This window comes from Aquarana catesbeiana, linkage group LG04, assembly GCF_042186555.1.
Source record: "Aquarana catesbeiana isolate 2022-GZ linkage group LG04, ASM4218655v1, whole genome shotgun sequence".
Lineage (NCBI taxonomy): Eukaryota > Metazoa > Chordata > Amphibia > Anura > Ranidae > Aquarana > Aquarana catesbeiana.
This window is the reverse complement of record NC_133327.1, coordinates 669,631,365-669,653,982: the sequence shown is the minus strand read 5'-3', so window position 1 is coordinate 669,653,982 and position 22,618 is coordinate 669,631,365. Positions and strand designations below refer to the sequence as shown.

The following is a 22,618-nucleotide window of genomic DNA, read 5'->3' as shown; positions in this document are numbered from 1 at the left end:
TAACTACCCTGTAAAAGAAAAGATGCTCATACTTACCTATTCTGAAACTGCTCCGGTCCGGCTTCATTGTAGAGAAATGACAGCAGCAATGGCTACAGAGCCTGGACAGTGGCATCACCCTTAGGCTTACTATGGTGCATCCATTGTTGGCTGTCTCTCTGCTACATTGAAGCTGGTGCTGGAAGCCGGTCATATGACCGGAGCAGTTTCAGGATGGTTAAGTATAGAGGCATCTTTTCTTTTGCAGGGTAGTTAGAATAGTTTTAGAATTGGGGTGGGAGTAGATCTAGGCTTAGTTAGGGTTTTGACTGGAATACCACTTGCCGACCAGCCGCCGCAGTTTTACTGCGGCAGAATGGCATGGCTGGGCGAAATGATGTTATGTTACGTCGCTTCGCCCTGTGGCGACTAGGGGCGCCCGCTGCTCGCCCCTGGAGCCTATGCGAGTGCCCGGCGGTCACGATCACTGGTGTCACACCGAGAACCGGGATCTGTGTGTGTAAACACACAGTTTCGTGTTCTCTGAGGGGAGAAGAGACTGATTGTCTGTTCATATATTCATTTTCTGGTGATCAGCAGTTGCAGCTAATGATCAGTGTGTTTTCTGCAGGTGCCGCTGTCAGTATACATTGCCCAGTGGGAGGGATTCTTCCATCAACCTCATTTGTGTAGATGGAGGAATCTGTTTTATTCCTTCATCCAGCCTGCTATGTATAGCCTTACACTTGCACTGGTTGTTGGGTAGGCCTTTAGACAATCCCATTTACTGCTGAAAAAAATCCAATTCATATACAGTATCTCTCACAAAAGTGAGTACACCCCTCACATTTTTGTAAATATTTTATTACATCTTTTCATGACAACACTGAAGAAATGACACTTTGCTCCAATGTAATGTAGTGAGTGTACAGCTTGTATAACAGTGTAAATTTGATGTTCCCTCAAAATAACTCAACACACAGCCATTAATGTCTAAACCACTGGCAACAAAGGTGAGTACACCCCTAAGTGAAAATGTCCAAATTGGACCCAGTTAGCCATTTTCCCTCCCCGGTGTCATGTGAACTCTCTGAGGATCTGAAAAAATGATTCCCATTCATGGTTCCCTCAATGAACTGTAGCTCCCCAGTGCTGGCAGCACTCATGCAGCCCCAGACCATGACACTCCCACCACCATGCTTGACTGTACTCCTCACCTGGTTGCCGCCACACACACTTGACACCATCTGAACCAAAAAAGGTTCCTCTTGGTCTCATCAGACCACAGGACATGGTTCCAGTAATCCATGTCCTTAGTCTGCTTGTCTTCAGCAAACTGTTTGCAGGCTTTCTTGTGCATCATCTTTAGAAGAGGCTTCCTTCTGGGAGCAATTTGATGCAGTGTGCAGCGTATGGTCTGAGCACTGACAAGATGACCCCCCCACCCCTTCAACTTCTACAGCAATGCTGGCAGAACTCATACGTTCATTTCCCAAAGACAACCTCTGGAGCAAGTGCACTCAACTTCTCTGGCCAATCATAGTGAGGCCTGTTCTGAGTGGAACCTGTCCTGTTAAACTGCTGTATGGTCTTGGCCACCATTCTATAGCTCAGTTTCAGGGTCTTAGCAATCGTCTTATAGCCTAGGCCATCTTTATGAAGAGCAACAATTCTTTTTATCAGATCCTCAGAGAGTTCTTTGCCATGAGGTGCCATGTTGAATTTCCAGTGACCAGTATGAGAGAGTGAGAGCGATAACACCAAATTGAACACACCTGCTCCCCATTCACACCTGAGACCTTGTAACACATGACAGTGTATGTGTGTGTGGGGGGGGGGGGCTAATTGGGCCCAATCTGAACATTTTCACTTAGTGGTGTACTCACTTTTGTTGCCAGTGGTTTAGCCATTATTGGCTGTGTGTTGAGTTATTTTGAGGGGACAGCAAATTTACACTGTTATACAAGCTGTACACTCACTACTTTACATTGTATATACAAAACTTTGTGAAACAAAAAAAAAGAAAAAAAAAAGATATAATAAAATATTTACAAAAATGTAAAGTGTCAACACAATGATATGTGAAAACATACACTTGTGCAAACAAATAACTTAAACGTGAATCTCGTGCTCACATCCAAAAAATCTTATATGTTGAAAAATATGTTTAAAAAATGTAAATTATATAAAAAAAAAAAAAAAAAAAAAAAAAACACACACATATAGATAAATTAAAGTGTATATGTGTGTGTGTGTGTATGTGTATGTGTGTATATATGTATATATGTATATATGTATATATATATATATATATATATATATATATATATATATATATATACATACACACACACACAGTGGGCAGTGGGGACAGAAAGTATTCAGACCCCCTTAGATATTTCACTCTTTGTTATATTGCAGCAATTTGCTAAAATCATTTAAGTTCATTTTTTTTCCTCATTAATGTACACACAGCACCCCATATTGACAGAAAAACACAGAATTGTTGACATTTTTGCAGATTTATTAAAAAAGAAAAACTGAAATATCACATGGTCCGACTCCTAAGTATTCAGACCCTTTGCTGTGACACTCATATATTTAACTCAGGTGCTGTCCATTTCTTCTGATCATCCTTGAGATGGTTCTACACCTTCATTTGAGTCCAGCTGTGTTTGATTATACTGATTGGACTTGATTAGGAAAGCCGCACACCTGTCTATATAAGACCTTACAGCTCACAGTGCATGTCAGAGCAAATGAGAATCATGAGGTCAAAAGTAAAGTGTCAACACAATTATATGTGATAACATACACTTGTGCAAACAAATATCTTAAACGTGAATCTTGTGCTCACATCCAAAAAATCTTATACGTTGAAAAAATGTGTGTATGTATGTATGTATGTATGTATGTATATATATATATATATATATATATATATATATATATATATATATATATATATATATATATATATATTTATAGTTTATATTCTCAATTTCAGCCAAATGTATAATCCAAAAGTGCATCTATTCAAAGAATCAAAGTCCATGTTTCCAATCCCACAAGGAATTGAAGGCAAAACCGTAATCCAACACTTCACATAATTGTACACCCAATGTGCTCCTTCACCATAAATCCTAAAGTAACTCACCAGAAATTGTAGCTGGTCAGATTATAAACCAGCAAAAGCACTTTTTGTGTTTTATATCAGGCCAATCCCCTCTCCACCGTGTTGTCTCTGCCGTATCCTCTTGTCAGTTTCTCTCCCGAATGAATGGAAGGATTTTTAGACGAAGGAAAAAAGATCCCCATACCGCAATACCCTTAAAAATAATGCTTGTTTATTTAAAACTTTTTTTTAAAAGCAATCACATTTCACAAGTGTCTGCCCGACATTAGGGAACAAAAGCATGATGATTGTATATAGTTATCGGCTCCGGCTGCAGTCTCAAAAGCCGCAAGCGCGATCACAGAAACACCCGATGTTGTCATCGTCCTAGCTCCGCCCTACTAGTTTCATTATTCAATGTCCTCACGGAGCGGTAGCCTACGGTTTTGCCTTTAATGCTTTGTGGGATTTGGAAACACGGACTTTGATTCTTTGAATAGATGCATTTTTGGATTATACTTTTGGCTGAAATTGAGAATATGAACTTTATTTGTTGCACTTTATGAACTATATTCATTTGAGATTGAGAAACACATAAATTATATATATATTCTTATATTATTTTTTTTTTTTAATTTTTTCAACATATAAGATTTTTTGGATGTGAGCACGAGATTCACGTTTAAGATATTTGTTTGCACATGTGTATGTTTTCACATATCATTGTGTTGACACTTTACTTTTTTTATATAGTGGATATACACACGTATCATATCTATCCATTTTGTTTTCTGTCGTCCTCTTCTCCTTTTTTCATTCCACCTTTCCCAGCATCAGAGTCTTTTCCAATGAGTCCTCTCTTCGCATTAGGTGGCCAAAGTATTCAAGTTTCAGCTTCAGGATCTGTCCTTCCAGTGAATTTTCAGGATTGACTGGTTTGATCTTCTTGCTCTCCAAGGGACTTTCAAGAGCCTTCTCCAACACCATAGTTCAAAAGCATTAATTCTTCGGCGTTCAGCCTTCCTTCTGGTCCAACTTTCACAGCCATAGGTTACTACTGGGAATACCATAGCTTTGACTATATGGCACTTTGTTGGTAGGGTGAGAGAGAATGATGTGGTCCAAGGCACCAAAAGTAATTGGCCTCCATCCCATATTTGAGCCTATAGGTACGCCTATATTAAGGCTTACCTATAGGTTAAAATCATGCATGAGAATTTACTCCCACTTCAATACAATATTGATACTTTTTAATATAGAAATACTTGTTGAGTGTTTCCTCATCGCTACATGTAAAGTCCCCTCTTCTTTTCTGCTATAGTTTATTGGATCCAATTTTGGAATGGTAGTTTTGAGGAGGCTGTTGTTTGGTAGCCTTGATTCCACTTCCCGTTCCTATTTACTGGTTAACCCTCTGACATGATAGAGGATACCATTACCGGCCAGACTGGGGTTCTGATTATGAAAGCAGATGACACAGTTTCAGGCGAAATTATTTAACATAATCCAGCATTATGAAGGTGATTAAACATCCGGCAGCCGATCTCCCCTGTGCTTATCCTTGCAGTTTTTAGTAAGTGAGGAAAGTTAAGTAAAGTGCAGAGCACAGCTAAAATACAATTGTGATGATATAATAATGGTTTGGATTTCTACCAAGCAGATATCGTTTTCATTTTACTTTTTTTTTGTTTTTGTTTTCTACCAGAGCAAGGTACAGAAGAGATGAAGAAGATGTTGCTGCTTATGCTGGGCTGTGCAGTTCAGGTAAACCACAGTTCTAGATTCTTTTTTGTAGTTTTGGATGGAGTAGGGAAGTGCCCCTACCGCCAGTGCCAGTGTCCCTACCACCCATCCCGGTGGACTGTGCCTAGGTGGCCTATAGGTACTCGATCCCCTGGCTGGGGTCCACTGCCCTGGACCTGTATAGCACCCTACCAGAAGCTCCTGGCAGTAGACATGTGCACTGACAAAAAATGTGTTAGTTTTCGTTTCATTTATTTGTTTGCTTTTTTCAGAAATTCAAAAATCTGAAAAAAAGAAAGAAAATCTGTAAAATTTGAAATAATAACTAACTAATAATAACTAAATTATAGGTATTGGAATTTCCTTTCAAATTTGGCTGTTTGTGAATGTAACGAATACAAATTTATCTGAAGTTACGAATTATCCGAAATAACGAATGTCGCATATATACAAATGGAATGGAACAAATGAATAATAAATAATAATAATAAAAAGGTTTTATTATTATTATTGTTATTTATTATTATTGGATCATTACGTTCCATTCGTTTAGATACGGCCTTCTTTCATTCAGATAATTCGTAACTTCGGATAAATTCGTACTCCTTACGTTTACTAACAGCTAAATCTGAAAGGAAATTCCAATACCTACAATTTAACATTTATTATTAGTTATTTCAGATTTTCGGGTTTTCGAATTTTCAGATCTTCATTCTTTTGAATTTTTAGATTTTCATTCTCATTTTTGGATTTTTAAATTTTCAAATTTTATGAAATTTAGAATTTTCTAATTTTAGAATTTCCGAAATTTCCAATTTCCGAAATTTCCAATTTTCAAATTTTGGAAATTTGAAATTTTGGAAATTTCGGAATTAATGAATTTATCAAAATTTGTTAAAAAAATTAATTCGGAACTAAACAAATTGCACATGTCTACCCGGCAATATATCATCCCCAATGAGGATTCCAAGCTTCAGATGCCTTTGTCCTGCACTGCTTCCCCACTAGACCATGCTGCCTCTTTTTGTAGTGTTGAATGGACAAGGGAAGAGTAAGGCCCCTTTCACACTGGGGCGGGAGGTGCGTCGGCGGTAAAGTGCCGCTATTTTTAGCGGCGCTGTACCGTCGATTTAGCGGCGGTATTCGGCCGCTAGCGGGGCGGTTCTACCCCCGCTAGCGGCCCGAGAAAGGGTTAAAAACCACCGCAAAGCACCACTGCAGAGGCGCTTTGCCAGCGGTATAGCTGCGGTGCCCCATTGATTTCAAACCTGCAAACCGACCTGAAACAGCCGCTGCTGTGTCTCCAGTGTGGCAGGATGGTAAAAAGTCCTGTAGAAGATCTTTGGAGCGGTGAAGGAGTGGTGTGTATACCGCTCCTTCACCGCTCCAAAGATGCTGCTACAGGACTTTTTTTACCGTCCTGCCAGCGCACCGCTCCAGTGTGAAAGCCCTCGGGGCTTTCACACTGGAGACACAGCAGCGGCTGTTTCAGGTTGGTTTGCAGGCGCTATTAATAGTGTGAAAGGGGTCTTAGAACCACTATTAGTTTTTATGGCTATTAGTGTCCCAGATAGGGAGATTATCCCTCTGTATTCTTTGATCACTGTTAACACCAGGAAAGAAAATCCAAAATGTTATGTCTGTCACCAGAATTGGAGGAAAGGGTGAATCCATTGAACCTATTCTGGTGACAGCTGTCTAAGGCTGGCCATCAGGGCTGGGACAAGGGGTGGGCAGGAGGGACGGTTGCCCTGGGCACAATGGTTTACTGTAGGGATGGGGCATTTCCTTCTTTTGCAAGGCTGACAGGAGTAGTGATAGCAGCAGTGATCTTAACAAGTGAGTGACTGCTGGGTGTAGGATTCCCCCAAGCTTGCACATCATGAATGAGGTGCAGTTTGACATCTTTGCCCTGGGCGCTGGATGACCTTGTCCCGGTGTTCTGACGAAAAGTGCCCCCCCATCGGATAGTGTCCGCTCCGTACTGCGTAGGCGCCGCACTTGCGCAGTAAGGAGGACAAAGGAGACGCCGAAAGTCTCAGAAGAAGAACAGCTGACGAAGAAGTATAAAGGGAGCCTGCGCAATTCATGTAATATTCTGTCACAGGCTCCCGATGCTCGAGGGGGCGGATTTATAAAATGGGCGTATGTTTGCGAGGCTTGTTTAGTGAAGTGAAGGGTGGGTTTAGCAATGGTTATGGGCGTGTTTGCTGTACATATTTAAGCACCTAACACAAACAATTAGGCACAGTATCCCTTACAAAGTTGTACGAAAAGTATCCGCCCTTATCACTGCCCCACACACCGCCCCTTAGAAAGTTGTACGAGCCTCGGGAGCGTGCGGGGGCATGTGACATTAAATGGTATCAAGTGCGCATGCGCCCAGCTCAGCTGTTGATTTTCGGATATTTTCGGAGTGTCCAGCTGCGTTTGCGCAGTAGAGAGTGGACAGTATCCGATGGGGGACAAAATACGATAGGACACTGGCACTACTGGCCATACGTTATGCTATGCAGTTTGGTTGAAGGAAAGAAAATTGCTAGATGCAGAATCCCTTCTGCTGCGTTATTGTATTCTAACAGCAGGAGGTTTACCATCCATCAGGATACAATGATCACTGCTGGGGACAACTCGACAGGATGGTTGTACAGAAGTAGATCGATAGATTAACTTCAGTACAACCAGCCTGCCCATAGATGGATCGAAATTTGGCCGGTTCCTGCTCAGCCGGACAAATTTCGATCTGTCTATGGCCGGCTTAAGAAAGGTTTTCTCTAAGAGATTGGTGCTCACTCCCTGTCCTGGAGATAAGACAGAAAGTGAGAGTCAATGGGGAAAATTGCCCATTTCTATTTTCATCCAATTTTTTTTTTTTAACGTGTTGGTATTAGATATACTTTAATAACAGATCTGTACCTGTTTCGGTTCTGTAGATGTGGTGATAGGTCACTTCGATTAATTTGATTTAGGTAGCCATACACTATTTGAATTTTAGGACGATTCCTGCTATGGGGAAAAAATTGAGCTGTGTGTGAACCCTTATTTTGACAGTAATCAGCAGTGAGGATTCCTTTAGCATAGGTGGAAGGATTGGTGGAATCTACACAAGCATTCTACCAACAATACACCATAATGACAATGTAAAAGAAGTTTGAAATCTTTGCAAATTTATTAAAATAAAAAAATGAAAAAAATCCCATGTATATAAGTATTCACAGCCTTTGCCATGACAGTCAAAATTGAGCTCAGGTGCATCCTGTTTCCACTGATCATCCTTGAGATGTTTCTACAACTTGATTGGAGTCCACCTGTGGTAAATTCAGTTGATTGGACATGATTTGGAAAGGCACACACCTGTCTATATAAGATCCCACAGTTAGCAGTGCAAGTCAGAGTATAAACCAAGCCATGAAGTCCAAGGATTTGTCTGTAGACCTCGAAGACAGGATTGCATGGAGGCACAGATCTGGGGGAGGGTACAGAAACATTTCTGCAGCATTGAAGGTCCCAATGAGCACAGTGGCCTCCATCATCTGTAAATGGAAGAAGTTTGAAAACACCAGGACTCTTCCTTAAGCGGGTCGCCAGGCCAAACTGAGCGATCGGGGGAGAAGAGCCTTAGTCAGGGAGGTGACCAAGAACACAATGGTCACTCTGACAGAGCTCCAGCATTTATCTGTGGAGAGAGGAGAACCTTCCAGAAGAACAACCATCTTTGCAGCACTCCACCAATCAGGCCTGAATGGTAGAGTGGCCAGATGGAAGTCACTCTTCAGTAAAAAGCGCACGACAGCCCGCCTGGAGTTCGCCAAAAGGCACCTGAAAGACTCAGACCATGAGAAACAAAATTCTCTGGTCTGATGAAACAAAGATTGAACTCTTTGGCCTGAATGGCAATCGTCATGTCTGGAGGAAACCAGGCAGCGCTCACCACCTGGTCAATACCATCCCTACAGTGAAGCATGGTGGTGGCAGCATAATGCTGTGGGGATGCTTTTCAGCAGCAGGAACTGGGAGACTAGTCAGGATTGAGGTAAAGATGAATACAGCAATGTACAGAGACATCCTTGATAAAAACCTGCTCCAGAGCGCTCTGGACCTCAGACTGGGGTGAAGGTTCATCTTCCAACAGAACAATGACCCTAAGCACACAGCCAAGATAACAAAGGAGTGGCTATAGGATAACTCTGTGAATGTTCTTGAGTGGCCCAGCCAGAGTCCAGACTTGAACCCGATTGAACATCTGTGGAGAGATCTGAAAATGGCTGTGCACTGACGCTCCCCATCCAACCCGATGGAGCTTGAGAGATCCAGCAAAGAAGAATGGGAGAAACTGCCCAAAAATAGATGTGCCAAGCTTGTAGTATCATACTCAAAAAGACTTGAGGCTGTAATTGGTGCCAAAGGGGCTTTATCAAAGTATTGATCAAAGGCTGTGAATACTTCTGTACATGGGATTTGTTTTTAAGTTTTTTTTATTTTGAATAAATATGCAAAGATTTCAAACAAACTTCTTTCACGTTGTCATTATGGGGCATTGTTTGTAGGATTTTGAGGAAAATCAGTTTTGGAATAAGACTGTAACATAAGAAAATGTGGAAAAACTAAAGCGCTGTGAATACTTTCCGGATGCGCTGTATGCATATGAAAATGTATTTTACATTTGTGCACTCTAAGATGACATTGCCTATTTTTTTTTTTTTTTTTTTTTTTTTATAGTGTGCAAGAAAAGAAGAGTTTATTGATAAAATTCAAGACTTGAATTTCGACACAAAGGCAGCTGTCGCAGCTCACATCCAAGAGGTATTATTTCCATTTGTCATGGGCCGTTATTTTGGGTTTTTTTTGTTTTTTTCATTTTTGTATAAAACTTTTTTTTTTTTAATGCATTTTACAAAACTTAGAGGTTGGGAAAAGTGCTGAGCGGTTGGCAGAGGAGGAAGATCACATGAGCGATGAATAGAATTCAGATAAGCAGCTGTATCCTGCCTTACTGCCGAATAATCTTGATATAAATGGCCGGTTTAGCACGGATCTACAGGCAAAAGATTTTCAGTAGTTAAAGGCCAGCTGTTGTGAATAATTCACAGAACGTCCTGAGGATATAAGGGGTGGCTTGCTTATTATTGCTGTTATGGGCGCCAACAATGGGATTACAGTTTGAGTGGAAAGGGAAACCTATTGGAGAACTAATTGAGTACACTAGAGCATTGTGTTTCGTAAAACGTTTATCCTGATTGGATTAAAAGAAAAACAAAGTCAAGACCCCCATTTCTGCTGTTGGCTACTAGCAACTCCGCCCCCATCTCCACCCCATAATACTCCCTGCGGTCATCCAAGGCAACCTTTTTTTAAAGTGAATCTAAACTCTCTTAATCAATATTAACTATTTTTAATCCTTCTGCTGCTAGCATTAGTAAATAGATTGGAAGGTATAGTTCCTTTTTTTTTTTTCTATTTCTTCAGTTGCTTCCTGGTTTCTGGCCTAGGCTAAAATAATGTAATACATCCCAGGAGTCCTCATGGGAGGAGGGGTTTTCTCAGCTAAGCACACCCTCCTGTCTGAATGCCTGAGCCAAGGGCAGATGGATTCTAGGAAGAAAATACTATATAAATCATCTGCCCTTACTCAAGATGCATACCTCATAACTTTCTGAGATGGGAATGAGGAATACCTATTAGCAAAAGTATGTAGACATAGGATACACCCCTCTGCGACGTCCCCCTTCAAAGGAGAATTGTACAAAAAAAAAAGATTGGTTAAACCCACAAGCTTTTTTTTTTTTTTTTTTTTTTTTTTTTTTTTACCACTACTATTGCTTTATATTGGCTTTTGGAATTTACAAATGCAGCAATGTAGAATTTGGATGAAAGGTTTAGTACTAGGGGTGCACCGAATGGGTTTTTTGGTGCCGAAACCAATACCGAAAATAAAAAATACACTAGGCCGAAAACAGATACCAAAAATAACCGATACCGAAAACAACTGTATATATTTTAAATAAAATGTATACATTTTTATATAACACATCGGTAATAGTATTAGCAACATTTCCATGCGGTGCACCTCTAGCAGATGTGATGCAGGAGATGGTCAGAGACTGCAGACGTGGTACAGGAGATGGTCAGAGACTGCAGACGTGGTACAGGAGATCAATGCAGCCTCACCAGTGTTCATCAAATGCAGCTTCACCAGTGCCTGTCAGATGCAGCCTACTAGTCAGATGTAGCAAGCCTGCCTGTGCCCTTCATGCAGCCTCACTAGTGCCTGTGCCCATATGTAGCAGCCCGCCAGTGCTCTTGCCATGCAGCCTCACCAGTGCCCATCAGATGCAGAAGCCCGCCAGTGCCCATGAGGTACAGCCTGCCAGTGCCCATGAGGTACAGCCTGCCAGTGCCCATGAGGTACAGCCTGCCAGTGCCCATGAGGTGCAGCCTGCCAGTGCCCATCATGTGCAGCCTGCCAGTGCCTGGTAATGCCTGTCACGCTGTGTGTCAAAGCTGGATCTGAATCACCGTACAGCCGAAGTAACGATGTCCCTGCCTCCTATGACACACGGCACAATGGTTCCTAGCATTGGATCAGAGTGCCGTCTATCACAAGAGGCGGTATAGAAGGCGGGACATCATTACATCGGCTTCACAGTGATTCAGATCCAACTCTGACACACAGCGTGACATGCATTACCAGGCACTGGTAGGCTGTGTGTGACAGGAGTGAGAAAAGGAGGAGAGAGGGGAGACTCTGAGGGGAGCGCCGGGATAATACATGTGCTGCATCCGGTGGGATGGCCCAGCCCCTTTTTCGGTGCCATTATCGGCAACATTTCTCTTTCGGCAAAGTGCCGAAAACACAATTTTCGGCCGATACGTTTCGGCGGCCGAAATTTCTGTGCATCCCTATTTAGTACTGGGAAACACTTTTTGATAGATAAATCGTGCATTTTATATACAACTATATAGATTAGACCAAAATGAGGGACAAATGAGGAGGACAGAGGGACTTTGTTCCAAATCGGGGACTGTCCCTCGAAATCGGAGACAGTTGGGAGCTATGAAGATGGCCGCAGTTAGAAATGCTAGGGGGGGTGTTTTTCAAAGTAATTTCTGAACATAATAAAGCATGGAGACCTGGATGGATGGGGGAGTGTGCTTTAAATAATAAAAATAAATTAAATAACATTTCAGTTTGTGGCGCTCAGAGACAGTTTTAGTCCCACTTTAATGTAGAAGTCTGACAGAACCCCACCGAAAGTGGAAGGAATGCCTAATACATTGCTTGTTCTTAAAAATGTTCCCTCCACCTACCTATTCTGCCTCAGCTGTGTACTTGCCTATTTTTAATCTGCTCTGGTCTGGTCACGTGATCCCGCAGCTCCAGTAAGCGGCTGCTGCAGGGGAGAGGAGAGAGCGCCGATGACTGGCAATCACCAGCCCTCTGCTCTGCAAATATGGTGCTCCAGACTAGAGTGATGGACTGTGGAGGGGTGGAAGCGGCTGGTCAGTCTCCCAGCGGTGTGCTGTTGGCTGAATCTGGGTCACGGGAGTTCAGAACTAAGTGCACTTCTGTGACCCACTGAAGAAGTATGGCTAAAAGAGCTTTGGCTCTACTTCTCCTTTTTAAAGACAGGCGAGCCACAAGACTACTGAGAGTAGGCAAAAGTTTATGAAGCGAAGTTAGGAATGCTATCTTTTTACTATATTTCTTGATTAGGGCATAAGAAAGAACATTACATTATATAGAACTGTTAGTATACAGTATATACTATAATATTTTCTTTAAATAATAGCTGTAAGAATGCATCAAACTTTGTTACATTCTGTGTATAATGGTGGGCAGTGGCGTCGCTAGGGGGTGGCTTTTGGGGCTATAGCCCCGAATCTGGGGCCCATAGCCCCAAGTCTCTGCAGGGGTCCCCAAGGGGAGGGGAGGCTCTCTGGAGACCCTCATGTAAGTGGGGCTTTCTGGGGACCCTAATGTAAGGGGGGCTCTCTGGGAACCCTGAAGTGGGGGGCTCTCTGGGGACCCTGATGCAAGGGGGAGGCTTTCTGGGGACCCTAATGTAAGGGGGGCCCTCTGGGAACCCTGAAGTAAGTGGGGGGCTCTCTGGGGACCCTGATGCAAGGGGGAGGCTCTCTGGGGACCCTCATGTAAGGGGGGCTTTCTGGAGACCCTAATGTAAGAGGGGCTCTCTGGAAACCCTGAAGTAAGTGGGGGGCTCTCTGGGGACCATGATGCAAGGGGGAGGCTCTCTGAGGACTCTGATGTAAGAAGAGGCTCTCTGGGGACACTGATGTAAGTGAGGGGCTCTCTGGGGATATATACACACACACACATGTATATTACTGTATATACATGTGTATGCCCGCCCAAGCGTATGACTTTCTTGACTACGCTGCTTTGGGCTCTAGCCCCAGATCTTATGTAGACCTAGAAATGCCCCTGATGGTGGGTCACCCCTTCACTAGTCAAAAGATCAAAGAGATTCCAATTACAACCGCTCAGCATGGCAGTACTGGCCCAGGTCTCTTTATCATAAGCCAATAAGACACACGTGAGCTGTACCTTCTCACTAGATCATAAGGCCTCATTCACACTTGGACATCAAGGTAGCATGACAAATCGTTCCCCATGTTTTCCAATGATAACCAATCATATATGTGCGACTTAAAGTTGCATCAACTTCACAGTAGTTCATACACTACTTTGGTCCGACTTAAATGCAACTTGATGGCCATAGACTTCAATGTCTACCCTCAAAAGTTGCATGAAAGTCCTACCTGAATGTTATACAATGCAACAGTTGTCCATTATCATTGGTCAAAGGCGAAGTCATATCCAAGTTGCATCCATCCAAAGTTGCACCAAAGTTGCACTCCAAAGACGGCACAACTTTGGAGCCGTACAAGTGTGAATGGAGCCTAACTGTACTTTTTACATTATTTTTATATCCTGTGTTGTATTATTTATCCTGAATTAATTTGCTACTTTATTATTAAACAAATGTTTCACCTTTTATATGCACAAATAGAAGCACTTTCTATACTGCTGAGTGCTTTTCATCATTTCTCCAAGTTTTTGAAGTACCAAAAAGATCTTACAGTAAAATCTTGGATTGCGAGCATAATTTGTTCCAGAAAAATGCTTGTAATCCAAACCACTTGTATATAAAAGCAAATTTCCCCATAAGAAATAATGGAAACTCAAATGATTCGTTCCACAACCATTTATTCATAAGTCCTTCAGTTTATAGTCCATATAAAAAGATTATAGTGATGTGACCAGGATGTGTAACCATAAAATGTCCATCCACAAATGGAATCCAGGGGATTTTGAAGCAAAATCCAGCAGAAGCTCCAGAGTATAAAAGAGAAGAGAGGCGCCTTTAAGTGTAGCAATATGTTGGTAAATGTACCTTCAATAAATGTAACCATATTGCTACACTTAGGGGCGCCTCTCTTCTCTTTTATACTCCGTTGTGCCCCCTGCCGCTTACCGGAGCCGTCGGCAGCGGCGATCGGATCTTCACCCTGGCTGAGCATGGAGACGAGTGAGGGGAAGATGGCTCCCACCCAACTCCATATCAATGCAGGGCGAAAGCAACGTCAAAACGTCACTTCCGCCCATAGCTCTTAAAGGGCCATTTTTTTTAATAATTTTTTTAAATGACACATTTTTATTTTTTTTTTTTATTGCATTTTAGTGTAAATATGAGATCTAAGGCATTTTTGACCCCAGATCTTATATTTAAGAGGACCTGTCATGCTTTTTTCTATTACAAGGGATGTTTATGTTCCTTGTAATAGGAATAAAAGTGACACAATTTTTTTTTTTTTTCTAAAAATAGAAAATAAAAGGTAAAATAAGAAAAAAAATTTTTTTAAACGCGCCCCGTCCTCGCGCTCGTGTGCAGATGCGAACGCATATGTGAGTAGCGCCCGCATATGAAAACTGTGTTCAAACAACACGTGAGGTATTGGCGCGACCGGTAGAGAGAGAACAATAATTCTAACCCTAGACCTCCTCTGTAAAGCTGCGTACACACGAGCGGAATGTCCGACAGAAAAAGTCCGACGGAAGCTTTTCATTGTATATACCGATCGTGTGTATGCCCCATCGGACTTTTCTTTTCGAAAAATCTGACGGACCTAGAAAGAGAACATGTTCTAAATCTTTCCGACGGAACCAATTCCTATCGGGAAAACCGCTCGTCTGTATGCTGTTCTGACGGACCAAAAACGACGCATGCTCTGAAGCAAGTACGAGACGGAAGCTATTGGCTACTGGCTATTGAACTTCCTTTTTCTAGTCCCGTCGTAAGTGTTGTACATTATTGTGTTCTGGACAGTCGGACTTTGGGTTGACCGTGTGTATGCAAGACCACTTGAATGGAATTCCGTCAGAGAAACCGTCGGAGAAACCGTCTGAGTTTATTCCGAAGGCAAAACCGGTTGTGTGTACGCGGCATAACTCAAAACATGCAACCTGTAGAATTTTTTAAACGTCGCCTATGGAGATTTTTAAGGGTAAAAGTTTGTCGCCATTCCACGAGCGGTCTTGAAGCATGACATGTTGGGTATCAATTTACTCGGCGTAACATCATCTTTCACAATATAAAAAAAAATTGGGCTAACTTTACTGTTGTCTTATTTTTTAATTAAAAAAAAGTGTATTTTTTCAAAAAAAAGTGCGCTGCGCAAATAGGGTGTGACAGAAAGTATTGTAACGACCACCATTTTATTCTCTAGGGTGTTAGAAAAAAGATGTATAATGTTTGGGGGTTCTAAATAATTTTCTAACAAAAAAAAAACCTATTTTTAACTTGTAAACAACAAATCTCAGAAAGAGGCTCGGTCCTTAAATGGTTAAAGGGCTCCTATAAAATGATACAATTCAATGCAGTTATAACCTGTATTTCTACACGGAGCTAATTGAAGTAGCTGAATTTGGCTGGGATCGGCACCCAGGGATAAGATTAGAACCTCAGTTAGGAAATAGGTCTGGCTGAAGTTCTTCCTGTATTCAGCCTTATTTCTCTTCTATGCTGGAGTAATAGTACAGTAAAAAGTTGGCCTGGATTTTAAACATCTTGAGATCATCTTTTTGAGTAAGTTCCCAGATATTTATATAATCCCCTCGCCAAGCATGCTTCTTTCTACAAGAATAATGATCTTTGCACAACATCCAGACTGATATAAAGGTCTGCTAAGTTCTTTTCCTGCTTGTGGAAGTACAACCTAATAATAATATTTTTTTTTTTTTTTTTTTTTTAATTTATGGGAAAAAGCTGGATAATATGTACACTTCCTGTTGTCTGCTTACAATATAGATTCCATCTGGGGATAAATCTGGTAAACACTTCAAACTCTGATTTCTTTGGTATTTTTTTAGCCTGCAGTAAACTCTAAATCTTAAAGTGGACCTTTACCCATAACAACTTGATAAAAAAAATAATGTTCTTTAGCAAGGAACATACATTCCACAATAATAATTATGCTAATAACATTTTTTGTGTGTGCTGTACATTGCCTCCGGCATTTTTAATGCCTCTTCTTGCCGGAGGCTGCCATTTTGCTGAAGCCCAGAGCCCCTGAACAGCAGTAAATATTAAGCCCCTCACCAAATCGGCCTCTGCGAATTCAGCACAGTGCCTAAAATAGAGAGCAGCGGAGCATGTGCAGAGCAGGGTGAGACGGTGTATTACTGGATTTTAAACAGTATAGACCCTTATTTATAATGTTTTACAAAGCTATATCTGCAGAGGGGGCCAGCCTGAAGTCCTCATCTAGCAGGACTTAATTTTCTAACTAAAGTTGCACTTTAAATATTTCTGAGGCTATGCATAAAAATTTTGTGTTGATCCATATTAAAAACTTGACATTTTAATTTTTATTTCTGAAGGTAACTCACAATCCAGAGAATGTTCTTGACCTGCAGTCCATGGACTCTACTGACATCTCTCCGGATGATCTGGAATCGTTACTGAAAAATATATCTTTCCACCTAAAGAGACTGGTGGATGAAAGAGATGAACAATCAGAGGTATGAAAAAAGATATCTACTCATTGACTTTCCATTGAGCCCTGTTTTTATGTAGGAATTCGTCTGGACATTCTCATAGTTCTTCATTTTAGCCAACTGAAATCTTTCTAAAATATGGTTTATAGCAGTGATCTTCACACTGCAGGCCTGGGGCCCGGATGTGGCTCCTTCTTTTCCTCCCACTGACACCAAAAATGGGACATCATTTCTGCTACTGACACCAACCGTGAGGCACTATCCAAACGGACACCAACAATGGGGTGCCGTTCTCCCACTAATACCAACAATGGAAAGCTATTCCTCCCACTGATACCAACAATGGGGCATTATACCTCCCACTGACACCAATGATGGGGCACTATTCCTCCCACTGATACCAATGATGGGGCACTATTCCTCCCACTGATACCAATGATGGGACACTATTCCTCCCACTGATACCAATGATGGGACACTATTCCTCCCACTGAGAACAATGGCGGGGCATTATTCCTCCAACTCATACCAACAACGGGGCACTGTTCCTCCCACTGTCACCAATGATGGGGCACTGTTCCTCCCACTGTCACCAATGATGGGGCACTGTTCCTCCCACTGTCACCAATGATGGGGCACTGTTCCTCCCACTGTCACCAATGATGGGGCACTATTCTTCCCACTTACCCCAATGGTGGGGCATTATTCCTCCCACTGACCCCAATGGTGGGGCATTATTCCTCCCACTGAGACCAATGGCGGGGCATTATTCCTCCAGCTCATACCAACAACGGGGCACTGTTCCTCCCACGGTCACCAATGATGGGGCACTATTCCTCCCACTGGCACCAATGGTGGGGCACTATTCTTCCCACTGAGACCAATGGCGGGGCATTATTCCTCCAGCTCATACCAACAACGGGGCACTGTTCCTCCCACAGTCACCAATGATGGGGCACTATTCCTCCCACGGTCACCAATGATGGGGCACTATTCCTCCCACGGTCACCAATGATGGGGCACTATTCCTCCCACGGTCACCAATGATGGGGCACTGTTCCTCCCACTGTCACCAATGATGGGGCACTATTCCTCCCACTGTCACCATTGATGGGGCACTGTTCCTCCCACTGTCACCAATGATGGGGCACTGTTCCTCCCACTGTCACCAATGATGGGGCACTGTTCCTCCCACTGTCACCAATGGTGGGGCACTGTTCCTCCCACTGTCACCAATGGTGGGGCACTGTTCCTCCCACTGTCACCAATGGTGGGGCACTGTTCCTCCCACTGTCACCAATGGTGGGGCACTGTTCCTCCCACTGTCACCAATGATGGGGCACTGTTCCTCCCACTGTCACCAATGATGGGGCACTGTTCCTCCCACTGTCACCAATGATGGGGCACTGTTCCTCCCACTGTCACCAATGATGGGGCACTGTTCCTCCCACTGTCACCAATGATGGGGCACTGTTCCTCCCACGGTCACCAATGATGGGGCACTATTCCTCCCACGGTCACCAATGATGGGGCACTATTCTTCCCACTGAGACCAATGGCGGGGCATTATTCCTCCAGCTCATACCAACAACGGGGCACTGTTCCTCCCACGGTCACCAATGATGGGGCACTATTCCTCCCACGGTCACCAATGATGGGGCACTATTCCTCCCACGGTCACCAATGATGGAGCACTATTCCTCCCACGGTCACCAATGATGGGGCACTATTCCTCCCACGGTCACCAATGATGGGGCACTATTCCTCCCACGGTCACCAATGATGGAGCACTATTCCTCCCACGGTCACCAATGATGGGGCACTATTCCTCCCACGGTCACCAATGATGGAGCACTATTCCTCCCACGGTCACCAATGATGGGGCACTATTCCTCCCACTGTCACCAATGATGGGGCACTATTCCTCCCCCTAATACATGCTTACATGTGCTAGGGAGAGGAATTGTTTGCATTCTTTACTCCCACTGTCAAGACAATGTCTACACCCACTGGCCACAGCCCGGCTCCCCTAAAGTCAGAAGGACAGTAAACTGGCCCTTTTATTTTAGAAAGCTTTACCTCCCACTTGTATATTTAAAGTGGAACTTCATTAATACAATCGGATATTGTGCAGATGTGCTAAAGGATTCTGCCAGCAGAGACGTTTGGCACATATGCACAAGGGTAACGCAGTCAAGGACGTCCAGGACTTCTGTTTTTCTACATTTGAGAGCTCTGCCAGGTCCCAAAGGCCAGGCTGAGCCCACTGGTACAACCGCACACATGCTGGACAATAAAAAATGGTGGCATCATTGGAGGGAATGGAGACACAATGGCTGTTCTTGAAGAAGTACAGGAAGGTGTTACATCTGTATAAATGGGGGGGGGGGGGGGGGGGTGTAAAGAACGTCTTTCAGTAGATGAGCTGCATTAGATCTGGTTTACAGAGATTTATGTTCAAAATCAGATTGAATGTTGAAAGGTTTTGGGAATGCATGCGAATGTGGCATAGTAGTGAGGCATTATAGGGTTAAAATCAGGCAGTGAGGAGGTGATTAATTTCCCCCTCACCACCTGTCACATGCCTTCTGAAAAGCAATCCAAACGTAGGTCGCTCTTCAGAGGACACCACACTCCACCACGAGTGTTAAAGACCCCTATGTGGTAATGCGTGAAATCTATTTGGCTGTCTATTATTGGACTTACAGATACGTGCTCAGCTATTTCAAGGAAACCATTGATAAAAAGCCGGCTTCATGACTTTGTAATTCCCTTCTGATATTCTGTATCTGTGTCACTCTGGGCTGTTCTGATAAATCATTGAATGGCACTCTATGTACTATTTATATGATCTCTGTTATAAACTGCAACATCTCTTCTTCTCTAGTCTATGTTGGGCATCCTGCTGGATTTGTTACAAATACATTATAAATAGGGATTAGGATGAATTGTGTGTCACTCTGCACAGATGGGGCATCTTGTAATGCAGAATTTGGATAATAATGCTGATTAAGCAGTAAATGGCTGAGCATACTTCATGTAGAATTGCAAGACTAATAATGCCGTGTAAAGTGCAGGAACCTAAACCAGCCGTTCTATCTTCAGAGAGCATTTGACAGGTGGTGAGGAGGTGTTGGCTTGGTGGGCACTATGGGTCGGGATCGGTGGGCGCTATGGGTCGGGATCGGTGGGCGCATGTTTGTTTTTTTTTTAAACAAACATGTCATACGTACCTATCTTTGTGGTTGGTTTTGCACAGTGTGGCCCTGATCCTCCTCTACTGCGGTCCCCCAGCATCGCTCCTGGCTCCTCCTCGTCATCGAGTGCCCCCTCGGAGAGCCGCACTCCATGGTGGCACCCGTGCTGGCACACTCCCGAGTCCTACTGCTGCAAATTGAAAAAAAGAAACTCCTATGGGTGGGACTTTTAGAGAATACAATCAAGTACAGTGGAACCTTGGTTAAGGAGTAACGCGGTTAACAAGCGTTTTGAAAGACATGCAACTTTTTTTTTTCTGACTCGGTTTGCAAGTGTTGTCTCGCAAAATGAGCAGAATTCAACCTAATGGGGTATGCAGTACCGCATTTGGCCAGAGGTGCTGGGACGCCAGTGACGCTCGGAACGGTTTGGAAATATTCGGGATCACTCGGAAATACTCCGTTTCCGAGGCTTTCCGTGTTCATCCGAACTGTCCCCAAGTATTTCTGAGGCTCTCCGGCGCCCCACCACCACCTCTGGCCACATGCGGTATTGCATGCAATAGAAGTCAATGTGGAACAAATTGTCTTCTTTTCCATTGACTTCTATGGGGAAACTCGCTTTGATATGTGAGTGCTTTGGATTACAAGCATTCTCCTGGAAGGTTCCACTGTAAAATTTTGTGCTACAAAGTAATTTGTATGGAATTTGATAGACCCCTCCCCAGCAACAATGGACCCCCTCCCCAGCAACAATGGACCCCTCCCCAGCAACAATGGACCCCTCCCCAGCAACAATGGACCCCTCCCCAGCAACAATGGACCCCTCCCCAGCAACAATGGATCCCCTCCCCAGCAACAATGGATCCCCTCCCCAGCAACAATGGATCCCCTCCCCAGCAACAATGGACCCCTCCCCAGCAACAATGGACCCTCACAAAAAAATACCACCCCAGCAACAATAGACCCCCAGCAGCAACAACATATCTCTCAGTAGTCAGCATCAATAGCCCCTCCAGCAGCAGCAACAACAGATCTCTCCCTCAGTGGATTCCTTCCAGCAACAATTGACCCCTCAGCAACATAAGACCTCTGTCAGCATAAATAGACCCCCCCAGCAACAATAGATCCCCCATCAGACCGCATCAGTAGACCCTGCAGCACTCCCTGCCATAAAATACATTAAGGGTCGGTTCACACTGCGGGTTCCCGTATCGTACCCGACTTGCACAGTAGTTCACACTGTCATACGCGAACTGCCACGAGTGTCAATACAATGTTAATGACCCCCCCCCCATTTCGGCTCGCATATCGCACTGCGAACTGACAGTTCGGACATCGCATGGGTGTGACCAAAAAAAGGGTCCTGTGCGAGTTTGGCCCGAATGCGATATTAGCAATACTATCTGTATAGCTGAAATTGACTTGCGTGTGATTTGCACGGCAGTGTGGTGTGAATCACGTGATCTCGCACCACAGGACTCAGTTCCGGAGGTGCCAGAGCTGCCTTCCCCCGCGTTCATGCTGAAAAAAAAGCCCTGATTGGATGATGGAAATTGGCAGAGCTTCATCACATACACTAAGCTCAGCAGAAAATAAATGCAACTGCCTTTGCAAAGTGCACAGTCTATATGCCTATAGTAATTCCACCCCATTGTGTTTAATTGCTTGGTGTTGTATTTTAAAGCGATATTAAACTAAAAATGTAATATTTTGCAGCTTACCAATCATTCGATATGGTGGCTGCATTCGTTTTTCTTTTCTTTTTTTTCCCCTATGTTTTTACTTGGTGATCTGGCCAGTAACACACCTCCTGTATGAGAGTGCCCCCACTCTGGATGAAGGAGCACAGGGGGCACAGCAGTGGCAATGTAAGTCTGGAGGGAAGGGAGTGTTAAATGGATTAGCAGATTTAAATACACTAACAAATTGAAGCCAAGCTCCAGCTCACTCACACTGCAGTTACAGCAAACAGATGTTTCCTTTTAAGCCCCACACACAAGGGGCAGAATGTCGGGAGACATTGGCCAGTTCGAACAAAAATGTCTGCCAATCGGCCCCTGTGTATGCCACCCTGCCTTCTGTCAGACGAGCATGCTGGAAGACCAGCAGCCGACCGACTCCCGATCAGCTTTCTCAGCCAATGGTAGAGAGCGCTGATCAGAGTGTTCTGGCTGGGGGGGGCATCCTCCTTTTAGAACACAACAGCTCAGCAGGAGGAGATCTCTGTACTAACTTTGCATAGTTAGTACAGCGGCTCAGACCGGAGCTGACCGTTTTTTCCATTTGTTCTATTTTCACCTGGTAATTCGGCCAGTGAGGGTCAGTTCACACCACATGTTGTGCTGTGCGTTTTTTGTTTTTGCACCAAAAACGCATTGAAAATAGATTATATGGTTTCCAATGGCATAGTTCACACCAGTGCTTGCAGTTCCAGTGTGTCCCAGTTCCAGAAAAAAAAAATAGAACATGCTGCACTGCACTGTACTGGAACGTGGTAAAACGCATCAAAAAGGCACTGAAACACACATGGGGAAAAATGCACTGGACTGCATCAAAGACACA

General features: G+C 43.5%; 1 protein-coding gene across 8 annotated transcripts in view; it reads left to right on the top strand.

Moving 5' to 3' along the window:
• The window catches only part of CCDC88A (coiled-coil domain containing 88A), a 265,646-nt gene that overhangs the window by 96,467 nt on the left and 146,561 nt on the right, over window positions 1-22,618 (top strand). For all 8 annotated transcript variants that reach the window (XM_073628603.1, XM_073628602.1, XM_073628598.1 and 5 more), the window contains exons 5-7: window positions 4,800-4,858; window positions 9,557-9,640; window positions 16,740-16,880. In XM_073628603.1, the coding sequence (XP_073484704.1) occupies window positions 4,800-4,858; window positions 9,557-9,640; window positions 16,740-16,880 (284 nt within the window). The remainder of the gene's footprint in view (window positions 1-4,799; window positions 4,859-9,556; window positions 9,641-16,739; window positions 16,881-22,618) is intronic.